We start from the raw sequence: 22,361 nt of genomic DNA, 5'->3' as shown, positions 1-22,361 counted from the left end.
CGGCAGGGCCTGGTGCCTCTGTGTTGTTTCCAGACTTGCCTTCCCATATGCTGTTTTGAAGGAGAGAAGAATCTGCTGCCTCTGCTTGTTGGAGCGACTTCCAAGGCAGTCGATGATTGCCTGCTCATCAGTCCCTGGGTAAAAAAGGAAAAGGCTGTGAGCTGGGCAGGGGCGGAGGACCTTCTGTGCAAATATAGATGAACTACCCAGAGCTTGTGTTACTCCTTCACCTCATCCTTTTAATTTCCATCCCACATAGCAGCCCGAATTCCAACTTCCTCCTTCCTTGTCAACCCCAGCCCATGTTTTTTTTGTTTTGTTTTGTTTTTAGTGAGGCAATTGGGGTTAAGTGACTTGCCCAGGGTCACACAGCTAGTAAGTGTTAAGTGTCTGAGGCCGGATTTGAACTCAGGTACTCCTGACTCTAGGGCTGGCGCTCTATCCACTGCACCATCTAGCTGCCCCTAGCCCATGTTTTCATCACCAAAAAGGACAGAAAGTGGCCTTTCGGTCACTGAAGTCAACTCAAAGTTAGGAAACTCACCAAATCCCTTCATAGCTTTCCGCAAGACCTCCGCATCCCTCAGGGGATCAAAGCACGGAGCATCTGGGATGGTGCCTCGTTTTCCCAACTAGGCAAATGGAGAGAAACCAGTTAAGAGGCTTATCTGAAATGATCGGGCTGGGCACTGACACAAAATCACCAGGGACCCCTGAGGCAGAGCCTTGCACTCAGTGAAGGTCTACAGTAGTGGAACGTATGCTTGTTTTAGGGTGAGAGGATCTGGGTTCAAATTCTTCTACTTCTGCTGTGCGCCAGGCCCAGGGAGGCTAAGTCACACCGCTGTTCAGAACTGGAACCCAGAGCTTCTCACCCCACGTCCATCTGCACTGCATTGACTCCCCATTTGATATCACATTTTAACAGCTGAATTGGCAAAATGGAACACATTCATAAAAGGTCAACCAAAGGGTGAACTGTCTAGAAACAATGACCTGTGGTGTCATGTCAGGGAAGCCTGCAGAAGAAGAGATTTGGGGAAGGGGACATGGTTATTGTCTTCGAATGTCACCTGTGATGGAGTGACAGCTGGGGTGACTGATCCTGAGTATCCAGGGTAGGATGGCACCGGTTGCTGCTGCCCAGGTGGTGGTACTGGCTGCTGGGAGGGCGGTGGCATTGGCTGTTGCCCTGGATAGGTCATTGGCGGCTGACCAGGATAGGCCCCTGGAGCCTGCTGCCCTGGAGGAGGCATGGGTTGGCCTGGCATGGGCCCCCCAGGGTATCCTGGGTAACCTGGCATTCCTGAGGGTGGGTTTCCTCCGGGAGGTGGGTACATCCCATAGGGGGGTACTGGTTGCTGGGCAGGAGGGGGCTGCCCAAAGCCCCCAGGAGGAATGGGTGGGAAACCTCCGCCGGGTGCTCCAGGATACATATTTGGCATGTTGGCACCTCCAAATGTCCCTGATATGTTAGAAGCCTGAAAAATCACAAACAAAATAAAAATGTCACAGTTAAATCAAGGAGCGATTTCAAGAAATACACAACCTCAAAAAGCCACTCACCCTAAGAGCTCAAACCATTGTCAAATAGAGTAAGCTCAGACTAGAACCTGTTGGTAATCGCCACACTCTCCCCACAACCTCCCCTCTTCTTTGAGGCGGATTCTCACGAGCTCACACTTGATCATCAGGGAGAAGCAGGGTGTTCTTTGCCAAGCCCAGCTCTCTACAGAGCCATCTCTTCTCCCACTCCAGTGGGCCAAAGACAGGATCTCAAAGTCAAGGACCTCAGTCTAGCTTCTGGAGGTTTATAAGACTTGACTTCCCTAGCCCACACTGATGCCTCCCTACTGTACGGTAGCACTTAATTGGTTTTTGTTTGTTTGTTTGTTTGTTTCTGTTTCTTTTAGTGAGGCAATTGGGGTTAAGTGACTTGCCCAGGGTCACACAGCTAGTGTTAAGTGTCTGAGGCCAGATTTGAACTCAGGTCCTCCTGAATCCAGGGCCGGTGCTCTATCCACTGTGCCACCTAGCTGCCCCCACTTAATTGTTTTTAGTTAATATTTCCAGCCAGCATCTACATCTCACATTGCTCAGACACCTCCCCTCCACCATCTCTTCCATTATCCCAGTCTCAGAGGAAGAAGTGTCCCTTCTCCTTGAAACCCAAACTCACATCTCATCTTGTTGTTTTGTCTCCCTGAACAAGGCTCTAAGTTCCTTGAGGGCGGGAACAATGTCTTTTCCGTTTTTCATGTCTCTTCTCTCACTCTACCCCACCCCCCGAAAAAAAAAACAAAAACCCAAAGGCTTGTTCATTTCTTTGAAATGATGTGTCTCTTTTTCCTCTCTTGACCAAGAGGACACATAGTAGGATTCTACCTGTGTGACCTTAGATAAGTCACTTCAGTTCCCTAGGCCTCAGTTTCCTGACCTGTAAAATGAGTGGATTGGACTAGATGATTTCGAGGTTTCTTTCAGTTCTAGATCAAGGATCCTCTAAGACTGCTAGAGTACAGTACAAAGATGCTTTGGCTCTCTTGGCTAGGACAAACATTTTCCCCAAATGGTCCAATATGCACCCCAGAGAAACAGATGTTCAATAAACATTTGCTGACTGAAAGTCACACAGTCAAAATCATGGACCCAAATGCACAAGAGCATTTTCCCCTTTCCTGCCAAAATAAATCCAATTCTTTACAATATCACCCTGAAGGAGCAAGACTTACCATTCCCGAAAGATAATCCTGGTTGAACTGCCCAGCATAGTTGGCCACATTGTCCAGCCCGATTGGGGGCATGGGGGCAGGAGGGTAGGTTGCGCCCCCCCAGGCATTACCACCTGAAATACAACAACAAACATCGTCAAACCAGGCCTGACCCTCTGCTACTGTCCAAAGCTGAAAACTCACCAACTGGACAGGCCAAGGAAAGGAAGGCAAAAAACGATAAAGGCCCCAAACATTGACCCCTGCCCTCCCTCCCCGGGTTAAGAGAGCAAGTGAACCTTTGTAGGGGTACAGTACAAAGAAGCCCAGGCCCTCAAAATAACATTTCCCGAACAAACTCCTAATGTAAATAAAAAAGATATTCTCCCAAGGCAGAAAAAGGCAGGTAAGAGTTTCCTTCCATATAAACAAGGATCTATGCTAAAAACTGGCAGCAGGGAGCTGAATGCTGATACAACTGGAGGGGTATCACTGGGCAGCTCTAGCCTGGATTAGGGTTAGTCTTGGGATAAGGCAAGTAGAGGAAACCTGATGAAGCCCATCTCGGGGCCTTATTAGCTTGAGAATCCTCCAGTTTGAGAACAAATCCCTCCCCCTTTCACACTCTTATAGAATAACAGGATTATAAGAGATAGATCTAGAAAGGCCAAAAGAATAAGAACAAATGAAAACTCATTTTGAAGTACTTATTATGTACAACACACTACAAATTTTATAGACAACAAACCAAAGGCCCTTGAGGGTGGGGTGACTTGCCCATGGTGGGAGTAGCAGAGCAAGGATTCTCAAAATTTGAACAGCTGCCTCCTGCAAGAAGCCTTTGTTGATTTTCTCACCCAAAAATATCATTTGGTATCCAATCCATACTTACTAATCTGTGAATGTGTTGAATAAACTGTAAGTCCTTTGAAACAAGGACTATTTTATTTTTGTATTTGTATCCAGGGCACCAAGAGTGCTTCACATATAGTGGGAGCTCGATAAATTCTTTTTGATTGATTATATGCAAGAGAGCTCTGAGGCAGACATTTGCCATTCTATCTTCGATTCTACTCTTATTTCCCCCACTAATGAACTGTTTACATTATAGTTAGGGGGCCCTATCTTCTTAGGAACACTATCTCCCTGCTTTTGCTCAGCACAGGGCCTGACTTGGCACTTAATAAATGCTTGTTGAATAGCAGATGCTCAATTAATGCTCATTGTGACTTCTGCTTGTCATGTATCTTGGGCTACAGAATCTAACTAAAGTAAAAATTAATCACCCCATTATGTAAATATTTATGCTATGACATAGGTATCTTTAAAAATAAACAGAAAGAAAAAAAAATAAACAGAAATTATAAGATCACCCCTAAATTAAGTCACATTCATTCTAAGGCATTATTTCCCAATCAGTTTAGTGGCCTTGGGCTTCTGTAACTCTGGAGGCTGCCCACCTGTCCAAGGGCCAGCTTCCAAAAATCATGTGATTTCCCCACACCAAGTCTAGAAATAAAATATTTGGAAAGATGTGGAAAGGGGTGGGGGAAGGAATTGGGTCATCTGATTTCATTAGTCAAAAGAACCGGATCAGCACTGAGTTCCTTTGGGCCAAGACTGACCTTCAAATCCACTATACTATATATACTGTATCTCTCAAATCTAGATGTCTAGATGTTTGGGAAGTCAAAGGCAGGCTTAAAAAAAACCAAACACTTTAGCAAATTGTCAAAGCTTAAGGGTTCTCTGTCTCTATGAGAGCCACAGTACTTGGGGTAGAAGTTTCTGTTATTCTTTAAGGATTTTCATATCAAGGATTTTTTTTTTAATCATGTGGCTTCTTTAAATAGAGCACAATAAATTCAGAAAATTGAAACGATATCTTGTTATACACTGAAACTTTTTGTTGTCGTTCAGTCATTTTTCAGTTGTATCTGCCTTTGAGGGACCCCAATTGAGGTTCTCTTGGCAGAGATACTGCAAGGGTTTGCCATTTGCTTCTACAGCTCATTTGACAAGGTGAGGAAACTCAGGCAAACAGGGTTAAGTGACTCACTCAAGGTCACATAGCTAGTAAGTGTCCCAGCTGCGCTAAAGTTTTACCAAACAAAATTTGCTGCTTGCCCCTTAGTAAATCATTTTTACAGTTTGCTCTACTCTGTAAAAGGGCAATTAGGGGATAATTTTTTTCTTCCTTCCAGTGGAATCTATTTCCAATTTCATGAGGAAAATCAGAAAAATATCATTTGCTGGAAAGTCAACTTTGCTGAATTCTATTCTTTGTAGCACTATGTGAAATCCAATATCTATTGGGTACCTCACACGTCTCTGCCAAACCAGCCCTCTCAGAAGATCACAGTACCCCCCCTTAAAAATGGCCAGGGTCTAAATCTTTTTATCTATTTTCACTATGTTGTTTTCTTAAGTACAAACACAGGAGAGCTGTGTTAGATTTAAAAACAAAACAAAACAAAAAAAAACATCAACAGAAGCTTTTAAAGGTGTTACTAATTCTAGCCTAAGTTCTATTAAGAAGGCTGTAGGGGGCAGCTAGGTGGCGCAGTAGATAAAGCACCAGCCCTGGATTCAGGAGGACCTGAATTCAAATCCAGCCTCAGACACTTAACACTTACTAGCTGTGTGACCCTGGGCAAGTCACTTAACCCCCATTGCCCCACCAAAAAAAAAAAAAAAAAGGAAGAAGGCTGTATCTCTGTGTTCTTGAGCAATGTAATCTTTATAACACCTTTGATAGGGCTTAGTTAGCTCAGTTATTCAGAACACAGTGATTATGAGCCCATTCTCAGTGTCAGGTAGGTAGTTTGTGCTGCTTTCCAGGACAGGCATTTCTCCTTTTTTCTTTTTTCTTTTTTTTTTTAATGAACATTTTTAAGTAAAAAAAAATAATAGGTGGGAAGTAGCAGTACAGAACTAGAAACAATGGGTCCAAATTTTGGAGAGCAGATCATCTGTTGTAAAGAAAATTATATACATTATAGTAACATGGCAAAATGGGATGCTTTGGAAAGCAGTAGGTTCCCAATCACTAAAGGTCTTCCAAAAGAGTTAAATTATAACTTCTTTGGGTTTTTAAATTTAATGCTGCATTTAAAAAGCAATTTCCAAACATAAATCAAAACATGCAAAAAATAGGACTGTATATGAAATTGTGAATTCTATCTCATACCAGTTGCTCTAAGTATAATTCTATAATTTCATTTTTTAAAGTTCTGCTTGTCATGTATTTGATCTTCCCTTGAGTGAATCTGAAATATTACAACTCCTTAAGACTATTATTACTAACAAAACCTTCCATTAACCTTACTTTCTTCTTCCCAAATTCTCCCTCCACAATGGGGAAGTGGAGGTTAACCCACACTATGGCCACGTCTGTTTCAGGACAGGCATTTCTAACCCCCATTAGCCGTCGAGCCAGGAATCTCAGGGTTGGAAGAAGATGTTTGTGATGATCTGGCCCAATCACTGGCCCCTGAGATGATTCACCATCCTGCTTACGTGCTCTCTACCTAAAACGTCACAGGGTTCAGCTCTTCCTGAGTTTAATGTTGTGGCACAGTTGAGTCACTAAAATTAGCACTCATTCATCCATTCCATTGGGCAACAAACCTCATTCAACACCATTTGTTGTTTAACACCTAGAATATATTCATCTGAGATGAAGGTCTAGATGGGAAAAAGAGACCCAATGAGGAGATTTGGAGCGGAAGATCTCTAAGGTCCCTTTCAATTATGAAATTTCAAGATTTCAAAATCCCAGGCAACTGTCATCTATTGGGATGGTGCCAGGCTGTTCATTTTCTCACCTACCCTAGCAGGCAATACCACAAGAGGGATGAGTACAAGGTCACTATCCCTATTTCCCACCTTTCCATGGGTTCCCTGGTGTTTCCTTTCTAAGTGATGACTAAGCTCTAGTCCGGGGGGAAAAAACAGGAGAGGGAAAAGACTTAGATCCTGGAAATCTAAACGGGGCAAAAGAGTATTTTTCACCTTGCACAGTAAACAAGAAATTGGGCACCCTGCCATGGATGTCTGGGGATGAGCCTAACCTCCAGAAGCTGTTATCAGACCTGCCACTCATCCACCCATGTTTCTGTTACAGTCTTTTTTTAAGGAGCATATGAAAACTCCAGAAGCAGAGCCTTGCTCCTACCATACAGTAAGCACTTAATAAATGCTTGCTATTCATTCATCTCTAGACAATGCCGTGAATGAATCTGCAGTTGCATTAGGATTAAAACATCCTAGTCACACTTTCCATGAGAGAATCCCCTTTTCATTTCTGAGGTTGGTGAAGTCATCCAGCAAACAGCACATCCAGACCAGTGGTGCTTCTGTCCAGGGGACCAGATAAAAAAGGAGAGATAGAATATCTCCCTGCTTTGAGTGGGTGAAGAACACTGCCAAACACCTTTGGTTTGTTTGGTTTCCCTTTTTTTGTGGTGGTTGTTCTCTCTCTCTCTCTCTCTCTCTCTCTCTCTCTCTCTCACACACACACACACATCTCTATTTCCTGCCCCTTCTGCCTTGTCTTTCTATACACCATTTCCCTCTCTGTTGCACCTCATGTGTTGTTATCGGGACAAAGATGGAGAACATACTCGAGTGCTACTGAAGAGCATGGGTGACCCAATCCCCCTTACCTGGGGCAGCCGGAGGGTAAGCACCTCCGGGGGGAGGATAACCTGGATAACTCATCGCTTAGACCTGAAACGAGAAGGGGGGAAAAAAATGGTAACCTGACTTCTTCTCCCACTTTTCTTTTCCAAATCCTCTGAATGTTGACATTCCATACACTTTGCCCAATGACCCATCAAGGAGAAGAAAGGTCACATTTTCAGCATACTCTTTTACACAAGTCACCTTGTTTCATTCATGCTATTGGCCCATTTTAAATAGCATTTGGGAGGCAGCTAGGTGGTGCAGTGGATAAGAGTGCTGGACCCGGAGTCAGGAAGACCAGAGTTCAAATCCTACTTCAGACACTAACTAGATGTATGATCCTGGGTTAAGTCATGTAGTTTCTGCCTGCCTCAGTTTTCTGATCTGTAAAGTGGGTATAACAGTAGCCCCTACCTCCCAGGGTTGTTGTCAAGATTGAATGAGTTAAGATTGGTAAAAAGCGTTGCAAATCTTAAAACAAAAACAAAAACCCTATGCCAATACTTGCTGTTATTATCTTTATCACATTGCTGTCCATCTGTCAGGAATGAACCTGGACAGAAAAAGAAACTGACTGCAGACTCCTGGGCTCAGCCTCATATATAGAATATCATATTGATCTCCAGAGAGGCTGCCTTCAAATATAGTGGCTCAGGGGGCAGCTAGGTGGCACAGTGGATAAAGCACCAGCCCTGGATTCAGGAAGACCTGAGTTCAAATCCAACCTCTGACACTTGACACTTACTAGCTGTGTGACCCTGGGCAAGTCACTTAACCCCAATTGCCTCACAAAAAAAAATTAATTAAAAAAATTATATATATATATATATATACATATGTATGTATGTATGTATGTATGTATAGTGGCTCACACCTAAGATATCTTTTTGAAGAAAAAAAAACCCAAACAATTATATAGGTCTGCACTGAAAAATAATTATTACATTTTAAAACTCCACAAAAATTGTCATACTTCACTGAAATAAAATAAAAGGTGTCCTACCATCCCTGTTCTCTTTGACTTTGTGGCCCTTCACTGTCAATCTCTTACCTGAGCTCAGGTGTTGTACAAGTCAGATTTGGGGGGGGAAGGTACAGACTCCCTCTGGATTAATAGAGTATTACTTATCAGGCCCCTGAGAAATGTACATTTTGTAAGCCCAACAGTGTCCTTTTTATAGAGGGAGACGATAAGGATATTTGACCCAAGGACATCAAATCATTTTCACTGACCATGCACTTTGACTATGCCAGAAAGATAACTTGGTCCTTCCGTGTATTTTTGTCTTTAAGGGAATAGCGTCCCACTCAAAACAGCAGCTAGCGGAATGGGAATCTGGGCCGTTCATTGTACTTCCCAAGGCCTAGGGCCTGGTGCTTCCCAGGTCGTGCCTTCCTCAAGCGAGACCCTGGACAAATGCCCTGGCACTGAGCCAGTAGGGAGGCAAACTGGCCAACAATGACTCAGGGGAAGCCCAGGAGGGTCCCCCCAAACCCCAAAGCAGAAGCACAATCTCCTAGATTAGATCCAGGAACTCCATACTAAAGGAAGAAGCTGTCTCCCTTAGCCAAGTCAGACTTTTGTCCTCTCATTTTCATTCGCCCTAAAGCCCAGGCCCTGTGAGACCAAGCCAGACAGATCCCCAGCTTCCCTCCCTGAAGGCAGGGCTGACCAGATACCCCTGATTCCTTTTTTTTTTAGGCAATGGGGGTTAAGTGACTTGCCCAGGGTCACACAGCTAGTAAGTGTCAAGTGTCTGAGGCCGGATTTGAACTCAGGTAGTCCTGAATCCAGGGCTGGTGCTTTAACCACTACGCCATCTAGCTGCCCCCCCCCCAATTCCTTTAAAAGGCATCTGACAGGGGCAGCTAGGTAGCAAGCACTGGCCCTGGATTCAGGAGGGCCTGAGTTCAAATCTGACCTCAGATACTTGACAATAGTTGTGTGACCCTGGGCAAGTCACTTAACCCTCATTGTCCCGCAAAATTTTTTTTTTAAAAAGAAAGGCAGGGGCAGCTAGGTGGTGCAGTGGATAGAGCATTGGCCTTGGATCCAGGAGGACCTGAGTTCAAATCCAGCCTCAGACACTTAACACTTACTAGCTGTGTGACCCTGGGCAAGTCACTTAACCCCAATTGCCTCACCAAAAAAAAAAAAAAAAAAGGCATCTGACACTAAGCCTCTGTTGGTACAACTTGACTCCTTGGAGAAAATCTGTTGCCTCAAGTCTGCCCAACCTGTGTCTCACCTTCCCCCTGTCTCTAGGCCTACCTGGGTCAGGTGACCACAAATGTACCTGTCCTACCAGCTCCCAGATTCAGGTCCCACCCCTGGCCCCTCCTCCCTTCTCCTCAATTCCCCTCCCCTCCTCTCTGCCCAGGTTGTCTGCTCCAATGGAGTCCCCTGCAGTCTTCTTCCATTAGGCACAGATGCCTGCTACTCTGCTCAAAATTCTCATCCTGCCTGCTACAAAGAGTGCTTGGTCCATTATCAACAAGCTCTGCACTTGCACCCTAACGTGATGACCAGCCTGGCTTTTTGAACACTGATTGACCACCCCGGTTGGCCCTGCCCACCCAACTTCCCTCCTACCGCTCTGGAAAGAGGCCTGGGGCCTCCCTACAAAATTCAGGTGCCCAATGGCCCCTCCAAACAGTCTACACCAGGGAACAGAACGTGACTGCTCCCTATGAATTCTGGAGGAGAAAGGTGCAAACTGCGGAACGATTCTCCCTGGAAAGTTTAATAAGCTGAGTCACCCAAACGGCGACAGGCAGGCCCCTCCACCCCCCAGCCCAGGCTGCCTTCTCAGTCAGCCCACACCTACCAAGAGCAGAACTCCATCAAAAGCAATCTATTCATAAAGGTATTTTAAAGCTACCCTGCGGGATTAGGGGCTCTCCACCCCCTTGGCAACTCACAGGGACGCCTGGTTTGTTTTTCAGTGTTAAAATTAACTCACACTGGGGTCATTCATTTCTGCCTGCAATATTTTCCTCTGAAGCCTCGGCCTTGTTTAAGATGACTGAGAGAGAGGAATCGCCCCATAACTTAGGAAAGCTTGCCAGAGTCACAGGCAAGACTTGGGTCTGGGTGGGCCTAGAATCTAGGCCATCCTCTCCCCCTGTGAAGGATCCCCCACTACCACAACCCTCAAAGACCAGAGCATATTCGATTGATACCAGCATCCCCGAGCTCACTTCACTGCTTGTAGTGGTATTTTGGTCCATGCAGGGCTAGCCCTAACTATTACAACAGTGTTTCTTGTATGAAGTCTGAGTTGGGCTCCCGGTAACTTGAACCCATAGCTTTTGGTTCTTCTCACTGGGGTCCCATGGAACAAGACTAATCCCTCTTTTTGTTGTTGTTGGTTTTTTTGCTGGGCAATGAGGGTTAAGTGACTTGCCCAGGGTCACACAGCTAGTAAGTGTCAAGTGTCTGAGGCCAGATTTGAACTCAGGTACTCTTGAATCCAAGGCTGGTGCTTTATCCACTGTGCCACCTAGCTGCCCCCAAGACTAATCCCTCTTCCATATAATAATCCCCTTCACAGAGCTGAAGACAGCAGTGGGTTCTCTCCTAATCCTTGACCCACTCTACCCCCCAAAGTGTTCTTCTCTTACCCAGGTTAGTAATTTCCAGCGGCAATAATTACAAACATTTATATAGTGTTTTAAGATTTGCAAAGTGCTTCTCATATATGCCTCATGACTCTTTTATTTTACAAATGAGAAAACTCAGATATGTTGGTTAAGTGACTTGCCAGAGTCACCTAGCTAATAAGTGCTGGGGGCAGGATTCCAACCCAGCAAGCCATCCTAATCCCATGCCCGGTACTCATCTATTATTCCACCCAGCTCCCAAGACATGATTTTCAGATCTTTCTTTCATCACTGTGGTCAACCTTATTCATGCTCACCCCAGTTTATTGATTCCCTTGGTCAAAGTATAGTATCTAGTCTATTTTGAAGTGCCAAGGAGATGTGAATGTTCACAAAGGGCCACACAGGCAGGCAGTGAGTAGCAGAGTCTTGTATTCATCTCTAACAAAACTATACTCAGTACTAAAAAAAAAAAATTTTTAAATAGGAGGCAGCTAGGTGGCGCAGTGGATAGAGCACCGGCCTTGGATTCAGGAGGACCTGAGTTCAAATCCGGCCTCAGACACTTAACATTTACTAGCTGTGTGACCCTGGGCAAGTCACTTAACCCCAATTGCCTCACTAAAAAAAAAAAAAATTTAAAACTATACTCAGCATGGTCTGAGCAGTGGAAACCTGTCTCAAGGGGAAGGAAATCTGGGTGGTGAAGAATAAAGAGACCGCATTATATTAGGGAGCAGGAGGAAGGACAGGGGGTGCTGAAGGGATGGGTGTTGGGGACTGGCAGGAGATAAAGCGAGAAACAGAGATGAGAACCAGGAAGTAGAGGATCTTCAACATCAGGCTAAGATGTCAGGTCTTTATCCAATAAAGGATGGTGAGTCACCCAAGGTTTTTTGAATGAAAAAATAAAATGTCAAAAACACTACTTCAGGATTAGATGGAACATCACCATCCCCATCTCCACCGAATGAGTAACGTCTTCCCTGTGGACCTTGGCAGATTCTTTACTTCTTGCCCACTGTTTGAGCACTTTCTAGAGAAAAAGTTAAATGCAGACGTAAAGGAATCCTTCACCCCCATAGAACATCTTGAGCTGTTCTACTCCTAATGGGGACTTCAGACTGAACACTCCCTAAGAGACGGAGGGAGGCCTGATTCAGGTTTACAACCTGAATCACCTACATGAATATTACCGTCCAGGCTGTCGACTCCCCCACTGGCCTCCCGCTGGGTCCTGGTCACTTGTTTGAATCTCCAGCAGAGCTGGGTGCTCCCTCAGCTGAGAGATCAAAAGAGCAATCTGGAAACGTCACTGTTGATCATCCCCAGACACTGGAAAAGGAATCAGGAGCCCTAGGACTGAAATCCTGGTTCTGATCCTTTTCAGCTGACTATAAGGAATTCAGGGAATCCTGAGAAGACACATGTCTTCTGAACAGATGAAGAGGAAGTAAGCACAACTAAAAGATCCATAAAAACGACTACATACAAAAAAGTAAATGACACTAAATACAGTGAAATTTTGATCAACCTTTCAAGCTGGAAACCGATCTTGAAAAACCCAAGCCAGAGAAATGGGACAACAGGTACAGAAATGTTGCCTACACACACTGTCAAAGTCTCTGTGTCAGCTGCTTTAATTTAACTGTTTCCTGTTCCAAGGGAGGGTTCACTAGAGCTGAAAAGTGAGAACTGAGATTAAATGACTATGGGTATGAACAAAGGCATCAATTAAATCTAAACAGCAAAGGTGAAAGGTACCATCCTGGATGGGAAGAACAGATCAATCAAAACTTGGAGACTTCTAACAGGACAGCTGAATGAGATGAGAAGGCATCCCCTCAAGTACCACCAAGGTGAGTTAGCCATCATATCCTTGTTCCCTTGCTGATCTAACTGCCCTTTAAATGTTAAGCAAAGGGGGCAGCTAGGTAGTACGGTGGATAAAACAGCGGCCCTGGAATCAGGAGGACCTGAGTTCAAATCCAGCCTCAGACACTTGACACTTACTAGCTGTGTGGCCCTGGGCAAGTCACTTAACCCTCATTGCCCCACCAAAAAAAAAAAGACTACCTATTCAAAATAAGTAACTGGAGTCCGGAGAGGGAGGAAAAATGTTAAGCAAAGACAAGATGTGGAAAGTTGCTAGAGCAGAAGCAACCACACTGAGTACCTGCTTCGGACCTCCACCTAACAACAAAGGCAGATGGCATCAGTTGAACAGGAGTCGGAAGAACTGGGTTTCCAGTTTTTTGCTACCACAAAAAGAATAGCTATAAATCTGTTTGTACATATTGGACTCTTTGCCCATTTCTTTGATCTTAGGGGTGTATAAGTCTAGCAGTGATATGGCTGGATCCAAGGCCACATGCTGCTTAATAACTTTTTGTACAAGAGGTTCTATGAGGCACAGGTAAGGAAAGAGGTCATTCCTTGAATAAGGGACCGTCACCACTGCAAAGTCAGGGGGAAGAGTGCTGCGTATGAGGAACAGAGAAAAGGACCATAGGAAACAAGAAGGGAAGTAATGTATGTATAATGAAACTGGGAGGATCATTTGGAGTCAGAGTGGGGTCCTCTAAAGTCAAAGAGAGGAGTTTATATTTTGTTCTCAAACCAACAGGGAGGGGCAGCTAGGTGGCATAGTAGATAAAGCACCAGCCCTGGAGTCAGAAGGACCTGAGTTCAAATCCAACCTCAGATACTTGACACTTACTAGTTGTGTGACCCTGGGCAAGTCACTTAACTCTCATTGCCCCGCAAAAACCAATAGGGAGCCACTGGAGTTCACTGAGTTCATGACATGGTCAGGCATATGCTTAAGGAAAACCATCCTTCAGCCTCTTGGGTCCTTAGTTTCCTCACTTGTAAAATGAAGAGACTGAGCTAGGTCCCATTTTCAGCTGTAATCCTTTGACTCCCTAGAAACCTATACTCCTAGAAGGTTACAAAGGCTGGGTAAAGGTCTCATTAACTTTTTTACCCCCATTTAACATGAAGAGTAAGTCTTTTCTGAGGCAGTCAGGTGGCGCAGTGGATAGAGCAGCGGCCCTGGATTCAGGAGAACCTGGGTTCAAATCTGGCCTTAGACACTTGACACTTACTGGCTGTGTGACCCTGGGCAAGTCACTTAACCCGAATTGCCTCACCAAAAAAAAAGAGTAAGTCTTTTCTAAAGTCTTTTTCTGTTCCACACATCTATGTGCTCTGGGTTCCAGAACCTGTTCTGCACTTACTAGTGGAATGACTCTGAGAATATTCCTTCATCCTCTCAGTCTCAGTTTCCTACTGTGTAAAATGAGGGGGCTATGCCAGGTATGGTATATAGTCCGCCTATTTTGACATTATCTCAAAACTTCCCGTCCAGACCTGTGATTCTGTAAAGCCTAAAGTGAACAGCAACCCTCTCTTCCCCTCCTCCCTCGTTCCCAGCTCTGATGCGATACTGTTTTCCTATACCACACGGACTTTTCTAAGATCTCCCACCTCACATTGGAAGAGACACCCCCCCCCCAACCCTACACACACACCCCAGGCCATCTGCTCTACAACACTGCAGACAAGTGAGCCTTCGAGGGGCAAACCATTCCCTACCACAGGAGCCAAAGCCAGTTTTCAGACAGTTCTGTTAGGAAAGTTTTCCTCAATATGCTTCTCTAGGGTCTATTAACCTGTGCATAAGGATCCCCGCATGCCACATACTAGAAAATCACTTATTAACTTCATCTATGTTTTATTGTATTTTTATTTCTTCTGTTCAATTTATTTCCCAATGACATGTTTGCCTGGTTCCCAGCAGCACATTTGACACCCCTGTCATATACCACATTTTTCTCAATACAGCCTAAGATCTTTTTGGCTGCTACAGTGCCATCCTATTGACTCATTCTGAACTACGAGGCCAACAGAAACCCTAGGGCTTTTCCATTCACCTGCTATCCAGTCACACCTCCCCTTCCTAGTCATTGTGAGGCTGACTTTTTGACCTGAAGTGCAAACTTTATGAGATTTGGCCCGACATTCTGGCCTGTGATCCTGTCACCCAACCAGCGGGCTGTCTGTCTGTCCTACCTTTGTGCCGGCTGAAATCTGAAAAGCTTGAGATCAATCTCTATCTGCTATCCAACATAATGATAAAAACCGTTAAAACACAGATCCCTGGGGCCCTGCACTAGAAGAAACCTTCCGAATTCATCCAGAGCCACTACCAAACTAGCTTTGGTGCCCATCTTTTCAACCAGTTCCTGATCTACCCAACTCTACTATGATCCATCTCACATCTTTCAATTTGGTCTACAAGGAAAAAAAAAAATCCCGGAACAACATCTACAATATCCCCCTCATTTATCAGTCTTGTAACCTTTTCAAAAAGAAATGAGATTAGTCTGGCATGATTTGTTTTAATAAAGTCAAGCTGCTGGCTTTTCATGACTCTTCCTTGTCTAGATCAGTCTATCAATTAACAAGCATTAAGGACTGTCTGCATATGTGCCAAGCTCTCTCCCCCCCACCTCCAGATCTGAAGTCAAGTTCACTGATCTATATGTAGTTTATAGAAGCTTAATGTCTTTTTAAAAAATTGGGGTGACATCTACCCTCTCTAGTCAAGTCCTGCTCTCATTTCTTTCTTTCTTTGTTTTTTCCTGGGGCAATGAGAGTTAAGTGACTTGCCCAGGGTCACACAGATAGTAAGTGCCTGAGGTCGGATTTGAACTCAGGTCCTCCTGAATCCAGGGCTGGTGCTTTATCCACTGTGCCACCTAGCTGCCCCAGTCCTGCTCTCATTTCAACCCACTTTCTGCAAATGCAAGAGAACAGAAGCAAAGGCATTTAAGACAAGACATGGTTTTGACATTCCCTGTGTGTAAGGAATCTAGCTGTGCCAGTTCTGATTACATGAGACAGCCCAGGGATTCCCTTCCAGATGCCACGGCTACCCAGAAAGAAAAGAGAAGTCTCCTGCAATGTCCCAGGCACCAAGTCACACTACTCTATCTCACCATCCACTAGAAAAGGTCAAGGCAAATTTTAAACCACACAAAGTGCTCTGTTGCTGGGAATACCTCTGGCCATGCTGCCCAACCCCTAAATGAGGGAGTGAGAAAGTGAAAGGTGAGCCGGGAGGAAAGTGAAGCAGACCAGCAGAAACAAACATAACGCTGTTTAGCGCACTGTTGAAAATAATCCCACAAAGTATTTGTGTAGCATTTTAACTTTGCAAACCACCTTCACACACAGCAGGGCTCTCATCTGAGGCAATGTGGCAGAGTGGAAAGCATGCTGGACTTAGGCGTCAGACACCTGGGTTCAGATGACCTTTCAGTCACGTATTAAGCTATGTCACCACAGACACACTGACGCTATGTGACCACCGATGCATCACTGAAGCTCTCTAAGTCCTAGTTTAGTCGTGCAAAGTGGGGGTTAACAATACTATACTGCCTGCCTGGAGAGGCAAGCACGGGGATAGTGATCGTATGTGAGAACCTGTGGGTGGAGGGGGGCTTGTGTTCAAGTCTCTCCTATGACATCCACTGGGTCCCTGACAACTGTAAGACTTTAATTTGCAGAAGAGCTGCTGATCTTCACTGGTAAACGGTTTTTAGTCATGAAAGCTAAGTCCAGGTTTGTTGTGAGAAAAGTGCTTTGCAAACCTTAAATAAATAAATGATAATAAATGAATTATTATTATTAGATAGATTAAGAAACTAAGTGACTTGCCCAAGGTCACATTGCAAGTCAGTGGCAAAATTGAGATTAGACCCAGGCCTAATACTTGGCAGGGCCTTAAGCACTAATAGCTTTTGTTCTACCAGTGTCTCTTTTGATATGAACCATTTCCTTAGAGGGAAAAGGGATCGTGTCTTTTAGACAAATATTACCGGTTAGCTGGTTTGTTGGTTGCCATCCTTTCAAATTGAAGATGACAAAATGACATCACTATGTTAGAATCAAGTTATACTGTATCCGACTGTGGCTCATCAGAACAATACAAGCTCACAACATTCAACCACAGTTTGGGCACAAATACTCCACGAGAATATTTGGGTTGGATTTTCTAAATCTGCCCACCTTGAGTTTCTTGAGCTACTGCAATTCGGCTTTGCTCATCGAGCACAGCACCCTCCCTGATGAGGGCACACCATGCTGGGCGGTCCTGTGCCAGTGTCTCCCATGTCCTGCAATCAATCCCAAAGTTCTTCAGAGAGACCTTGAGAGAGTCCTTGTATTGCTTTTTCTGACAACCATGTGAGCACTGCCTTGTGTGAGTTCTCCATGAAACAGTCTTTCAGGCAAAGAGACATTTGGCATTTGAACAACATGGCCAGCTCATCAGAGTTGTGCTCTCTATGGGAGTTTGAATGCTTGGCAGTTTAGTTCGAGAAATATTAGAGGTCTTTCAAAACCTCGAACATGAGCAAAACTTGGTTGTAACTTAGGAAGGGATCCCATTTGGTCTTAGCCCTTTATTTTACATTTGAGGAACCCGCAGGACGGGCCCAGGAGGTTGGGGACTTGCCCAGTGTCCCACACCCACAGATAGTATCAGAGCAGGATCTGAGCCTAGGTGCTTGGCCTCCACAGGCCGTTCTCTTTCCCCTGAACAAACCTCAGGGCTTCCTTCAGTGGCTCTATGATATTCATGTCTGACGTAGTCTGAGAGGTTCCTATAAACTAATAGAAAACTGGACCAAGAGGTACAAAGCCTGGGTTCCAGTTCTAGGCCTTATTTTTCTAGCCTTGGGAAAATCACTTGGAGTTTCCATACCAATAATATGGTGATAACAACACCTGCCCTTCCTACTTCACAGGGTTGTCTTAGGAATCAAATGAGACCATTTCAGTGGAAGCTGAACCACCTAAACAAATAGAAATAAATCAACATGCAAAACCATTTCAGTTGTCTAATCTATAAAATCAGCAGGCAGCTGATTTAAAATTGGAGGCAGCTAGATGGCTCAGTGGATAGAGTACTGGGCCAGGAGTCAGGAAGTCCTGAGTTCAATTCAGGCCTCAGATACCTACTAGCTGTGTGACCCTGGGCAAGTCACTTAATCTGTTTGCCTTAATCCACTGGAGAAGGAAATGAAAAACCGATCCAGTATCTTTGCCAAGAAAACCCCATGGACAACAATGATGTGCTATGGTCCACGGGGCTATGAAGAGTCAGATATGACTCAACAACAGCAAATGTCCCCTTCTAGTTCTAACAATTCAATAACTCTAACCTGGGACCCTACTCACTTAAGGGTCACCGGACAGTAAATGTGTTAGAGACAGTGCTATTAACAGCCCCCCACCCCTTGGTAAAACAGGATTCTTGCCTGGCTGTCACACAACAGGGCTCGCTAATGTTCAGCCTAGTCATAATCAGATAGGACTTGGACTCTACTCCAATGTTTCATCCAGGCCTTTTCTTTTTCTTTTCTTTTCTTTTTTTTTAGTGGGGCAATGAGGGTTAAGTGACTTGCTCAAGGTCACACAGCTAGTAAATGTCACGTGTCTGAGGCCGGATTTGAATGTAGGTCCTCCTGAATCCAGGGCCAGGGCTTTATCCATTGCACCACCTAGCTGCCCCCTCATATAAGCCTTTTCATGCTGGATCATCCTGGTCTTCCAGTGACTCTTCCACAGGAGGGCCAAGCCTTAGGGACATTCTCTTGCTTAGCCCTCATTCTTTTTTTTTTTTCCCCTGGGGCAATGAGAGTTAAGTGACTTGCCCAGGGTGACACAGCTAGTAAGTTCAAGTGTCTGAGGCTGGACTTGAACTCAGGTCCTCCTGAATCCAAGGCTGGTGTTTTATCCACTTTGTCCCTTAGCCCTCATTCTTTTTTTTTTCTTTTCTTTCTTTCTTTCTTTTTTTTTTTTTTGCAGGGTAATGAGGGTTAAGTGACTTGCCCAGGGTCAGACAGCTAATAAGTGTCAAGTGTCTGAGGTCGGATTTGAACTCAGGTCCTCCCGAATCCAAGGCTGGTGTTTTATCCACTTTGCCACCTAGCTGCCCTTAGTCCTCATTCTTGCTGCAAGTTGGGCCCTCCTTGATTTCTACTCATGGAGCTCCCAAAGGTTAGCCTGCTGCTTCTCCCACGCGATGTTTTATTAGCAACATATTCCATCCGAACTCACCCATCACCAACTCACTGAGCATTTATTAAGAGCCTATTTACATGCCAGGTACTCTGATTACCTACGGGTAACCTGAAACTCTAAATCAGCTGAGATTAGGGTATTCTGCGCCTCAAAGTCATATAGTAGGGGGCAGTTAGGTGGCGTAGTAAAGCACTGGCCTTGGATTCAGGAGGACCTGAGTTCAAATCCAGCCTCAGACACTTGACACACTAGCTGTGTGACCCTGGGTAAGCCACTTAACCCTCACTGCCCTACCCAAAAAAAAAAAAAAAGTCATATAGTAACTAGAGGAAAGGATATACATATTAATTAATATAATTATACAACACACATTATAATAGTTAATATTAATATGGTAATTGTTAATAATAATAAATTTATATATTAACAATGGGCTTAGCACAGGGCTTTGGCACATTAATAAATATTTACTGATTGATTGGCCGGCTTCTGGGAGAAGCTCAGGGTTCCTAAGAGCATTGCAAGTGCTTAGACCCAAACTCCAACATCAAAGAAGTTAGACTTCCAGGCCTCTTCCGGTTAATTCAAAGTCCATAGCAGTTTATAACAGATACAGGAAGCTAATCTAATACACAGATAGAGACATTTTCTCTGAGCACAAGTTATCTTATTTTCATTAAATGTCAAAATTACTCAAGGAAAAAATGTTATGGCCGGAAGATTCAGTAAGAAGAGCCTCAGTCCTTAATAGGGGGGGATGGTATTGTAAAATCCCCTGGTATAAAAAATGTCCCTAAGTGACCTTTGCTCCTCCCGACCCACCAGCCTCCAGGAGTTACTGGGCCCAATTTTAACCCAGAAGCTCTTTCTACAACTAGGTGAGGCAAGCACAAATTCTCAGAAGATAGCTCCTACAAGTCCTGACAGTTCTCCAGGCAAGAGATGGAAAGTAAAAAGGAGCAGGGAAGGGAACAGAAAAAATCAACTCAAGACAGTCCCATTTGCTCTCAGATCTGGGCCACCACATTGAGAATAGAAATAACAAAGAAGAAGCTGAAGGATGTCTAATTATAATGATCAGGCTGGGCCTCTCTGAAGAACAGAGTAAATGGGGGGCAGCTAGGTGGCGCAGTGGATAGAGCACCGGCCCTGGATTCAGGAGTACCTGAGTTCTTATCTGGCCTCAGACACTTAACACTTACTAGCTGTGTGACCCTGGGCAAGTCACTTAACCCTAATTGCCCAACCAAAAAAAAAAAAATTTAGAACTCCTGCCCACACACCCACACAGCCTCAACTTCTTTCTTCTTACACTTGACCATGGGGAGCCTGAGAGATGAATCGAGGCAGAAAAAGACCGGTTCCCTTTTCTCAGCTCAGTGACCAGCTTGCCTTGTGACTACGCCTGGACTTCCCAAAGAGTCACAAAGGGAAAATCTGTGGGAGGAGGGTGTGCAGACAGGGGAGGAGAGAAACCCTGAAATTCAGTCAGATAACTCATGTTCACTGTGTGACTGATACAGGGCAGGGGAGGGGGAATTACACTGCCTTCACATCACAGGAACCCGACCCATTTCTATCTATAAGTTATGCCTACAAGCTTCTCCGAGTGTGAAATGTTCTGCCCTATTATTCTCCAACTATTTAAATGTTAGAAGTAGCTAGCTGGTCAAGTAGAGTGCTGGGTCTAGAGCCAGGAAGACCTGAGTTCAAATCTGCCACAAATCAGACAGTTACTACTACGTGTCCCTGGGCAAGTCTGCCTCAGTTTCCTTATCTGTAAAATAATTAAAATAATAGCACCTAGTTCCAGAGTAATTGTGAATATCAAATGAAATATGTTATGTGTGTTGTCATGTAAATGCTAGCTGTTATTATTATTATTATTATTACCCATCCTTCAAGGCCCAGATCACATTAACTCCTCCGAAGCCTTCCAGAATTCACTCCAGCCTAGATCCTTTAAATTCCATCGTTTAGGAATCAGACACTTTAAAGCTGGAAGGGACCTTCAGCAATCATGCAGGCTATTTCCCCCACTTTACAGATGAAGATCAGAGCATCCTTTTTTCTTTCCTTTATTTTTCTTGGGGTTTTTGTCTGAGACCCAGAAAGAAAGTGCCTTGTCCAGCGTCACACAGCGAGCTAGCGATGCAACTTGAACAAGAACCCAATTCTCCAGACCCTCAGTCCTATCGGTGTCACTGAGGCAGTATGGTTGGAGTGGGAAGAGCACATCGAGGCCAGTTTCCAACCTTGCTCCTGCTGGCTGAGTCACCCACCTTCTCTAAACCTCAATTTCCCCATCTATAGAACAGGGATGATAGCCTCAGCCCACCTATAAAGAAAGAACAAGCAAGATAATGTATGTGAAATTGCTTGGAAAACTGTAACCTGGCTACATAAATATAAAGTCTTTAAAAAACAACAACAACAATAACAACACTCCTTGTTTTTCCTGTGTAGGTGTTGTCCCTAACAAAAGCTCATGAACAGAGCTGTTTTTTTATTTTAATTTTACACAGTAGTTCTTTACTAAGCTCCACAGTAGACAGTGCCATGCACTAGGTAGGCAGCCAGTGAATGCCTGCTGAAGGAATGAAGCCTCTTTCCAAAGCACAAGGTTAAGCCGTGAGGTCATCTCTTTAAATTGGGTCCCAGACAAATACCCTTACAAACATGGCAGTGTTGGACCAGCATTGAGGGTGAGCAGCTTGGTAAGATGGCCCTGGAGTTCAGAGGATCCAGGTTCAAATCCTTTCCTTTTGTAATGGTGAGAACCTTGGACTTGGAGTCAGGAAGGCTTGGGTTTGAAACCTGCCATGTATGTGATTCCTGGCCAAGCCACTCAAGCCCTCCCCACTTCAGTTTCCTCACTGGTAAAATGTTACTGGGTGGGGCAGCTAGGTGGCGCAGTGATAGAGCACCGGCCCTGGAGTCAGGAGTACCTGAGTTCAAATCCGGCCTCAGAAACACTTACTTGAGGATCTTTGTCAAGAAAACCCCAAATGGGGGTCACAAAGAGTCAGACGTGGCTGAAATGAACAAACAACAAAATGACAGATTAAAGTGCACAATCTCTTAAAGGCCTTTCTAGCTCTAAAGTCTCAGATGCCTAAATTGTGGGAATTAGATAATAAATAAGAGTGCCAATCTCACAGAGCAATTGCAAGAAAATGTATCTAAAATGCTTCACATCCTGAAGTAGTCGAACCATTGTTGAGGGCAATTTGGAAATATGCCCAAAAGTCTATAAAACTGTGCATG

The 22,361-nt window shown here is 44.5% G+C and overlaps 1 protein-coding gene across 3 annotated transcripts in view; it reads right to left on the bottom strand.

Annotated features, from left to right (window-relative positions):
• Window positions 1–22,361, bottom strand: part of ANXA11 (annexin A11) — a 51,985-nt gene that overhangs the window by 13,726 nt on the left and 15,898 nt on the right. For all 3 annotated transcript variants that reach the window (XM_043987739.1, XM_043987742.1, XM_043987740.1), the window contains exons 2-6: window positions 7,379–7,442; window positions 2,733–2,845; window positions 1,074–1,481; window positions 545–632; window positions 40–134 (exon numbers count right to left, since the gene is read on the bottom strand). In XM_043987739.1, coding sequence (XP_043843674.1) covers window positions 40–134; window positions 545–632; window positions 1,074–1,481; window positions 2,733–2,845; window positions 7,379–7,433 — 759 coding nt within the window. In that variant the 5' untranslated portion in view covers window positions 7,434–7,442. The remainder of the gene's footprint in view (window positions 1–39; window positions 135–544; window positions 633–1,073; window positions 1,482–2,732; window positions 2,846–7,378; window positions 7,443–22,361) is intronic.

The sequence above is a fragment of the Dromiciops gliroides genome, chromosome 2, assembly GCF_019393635.1.
Source record: "Dromiciops gliroides isolate mDroGli1 chromosome 2, mDroGli1.pri, whole genome shotgun sequence".
NCBI classification, from domain to species: Eukaryota; Metazoa; Chordata; class Mammalia; order Microbiotheria; family Microbiotheriidae; genus Dromiciops; species Dromiciops gliroides.
Note: the sequence above shows the minus strand (reverse complement) of the source record. Positions and strands in the feature narration are given on the sequence as shown.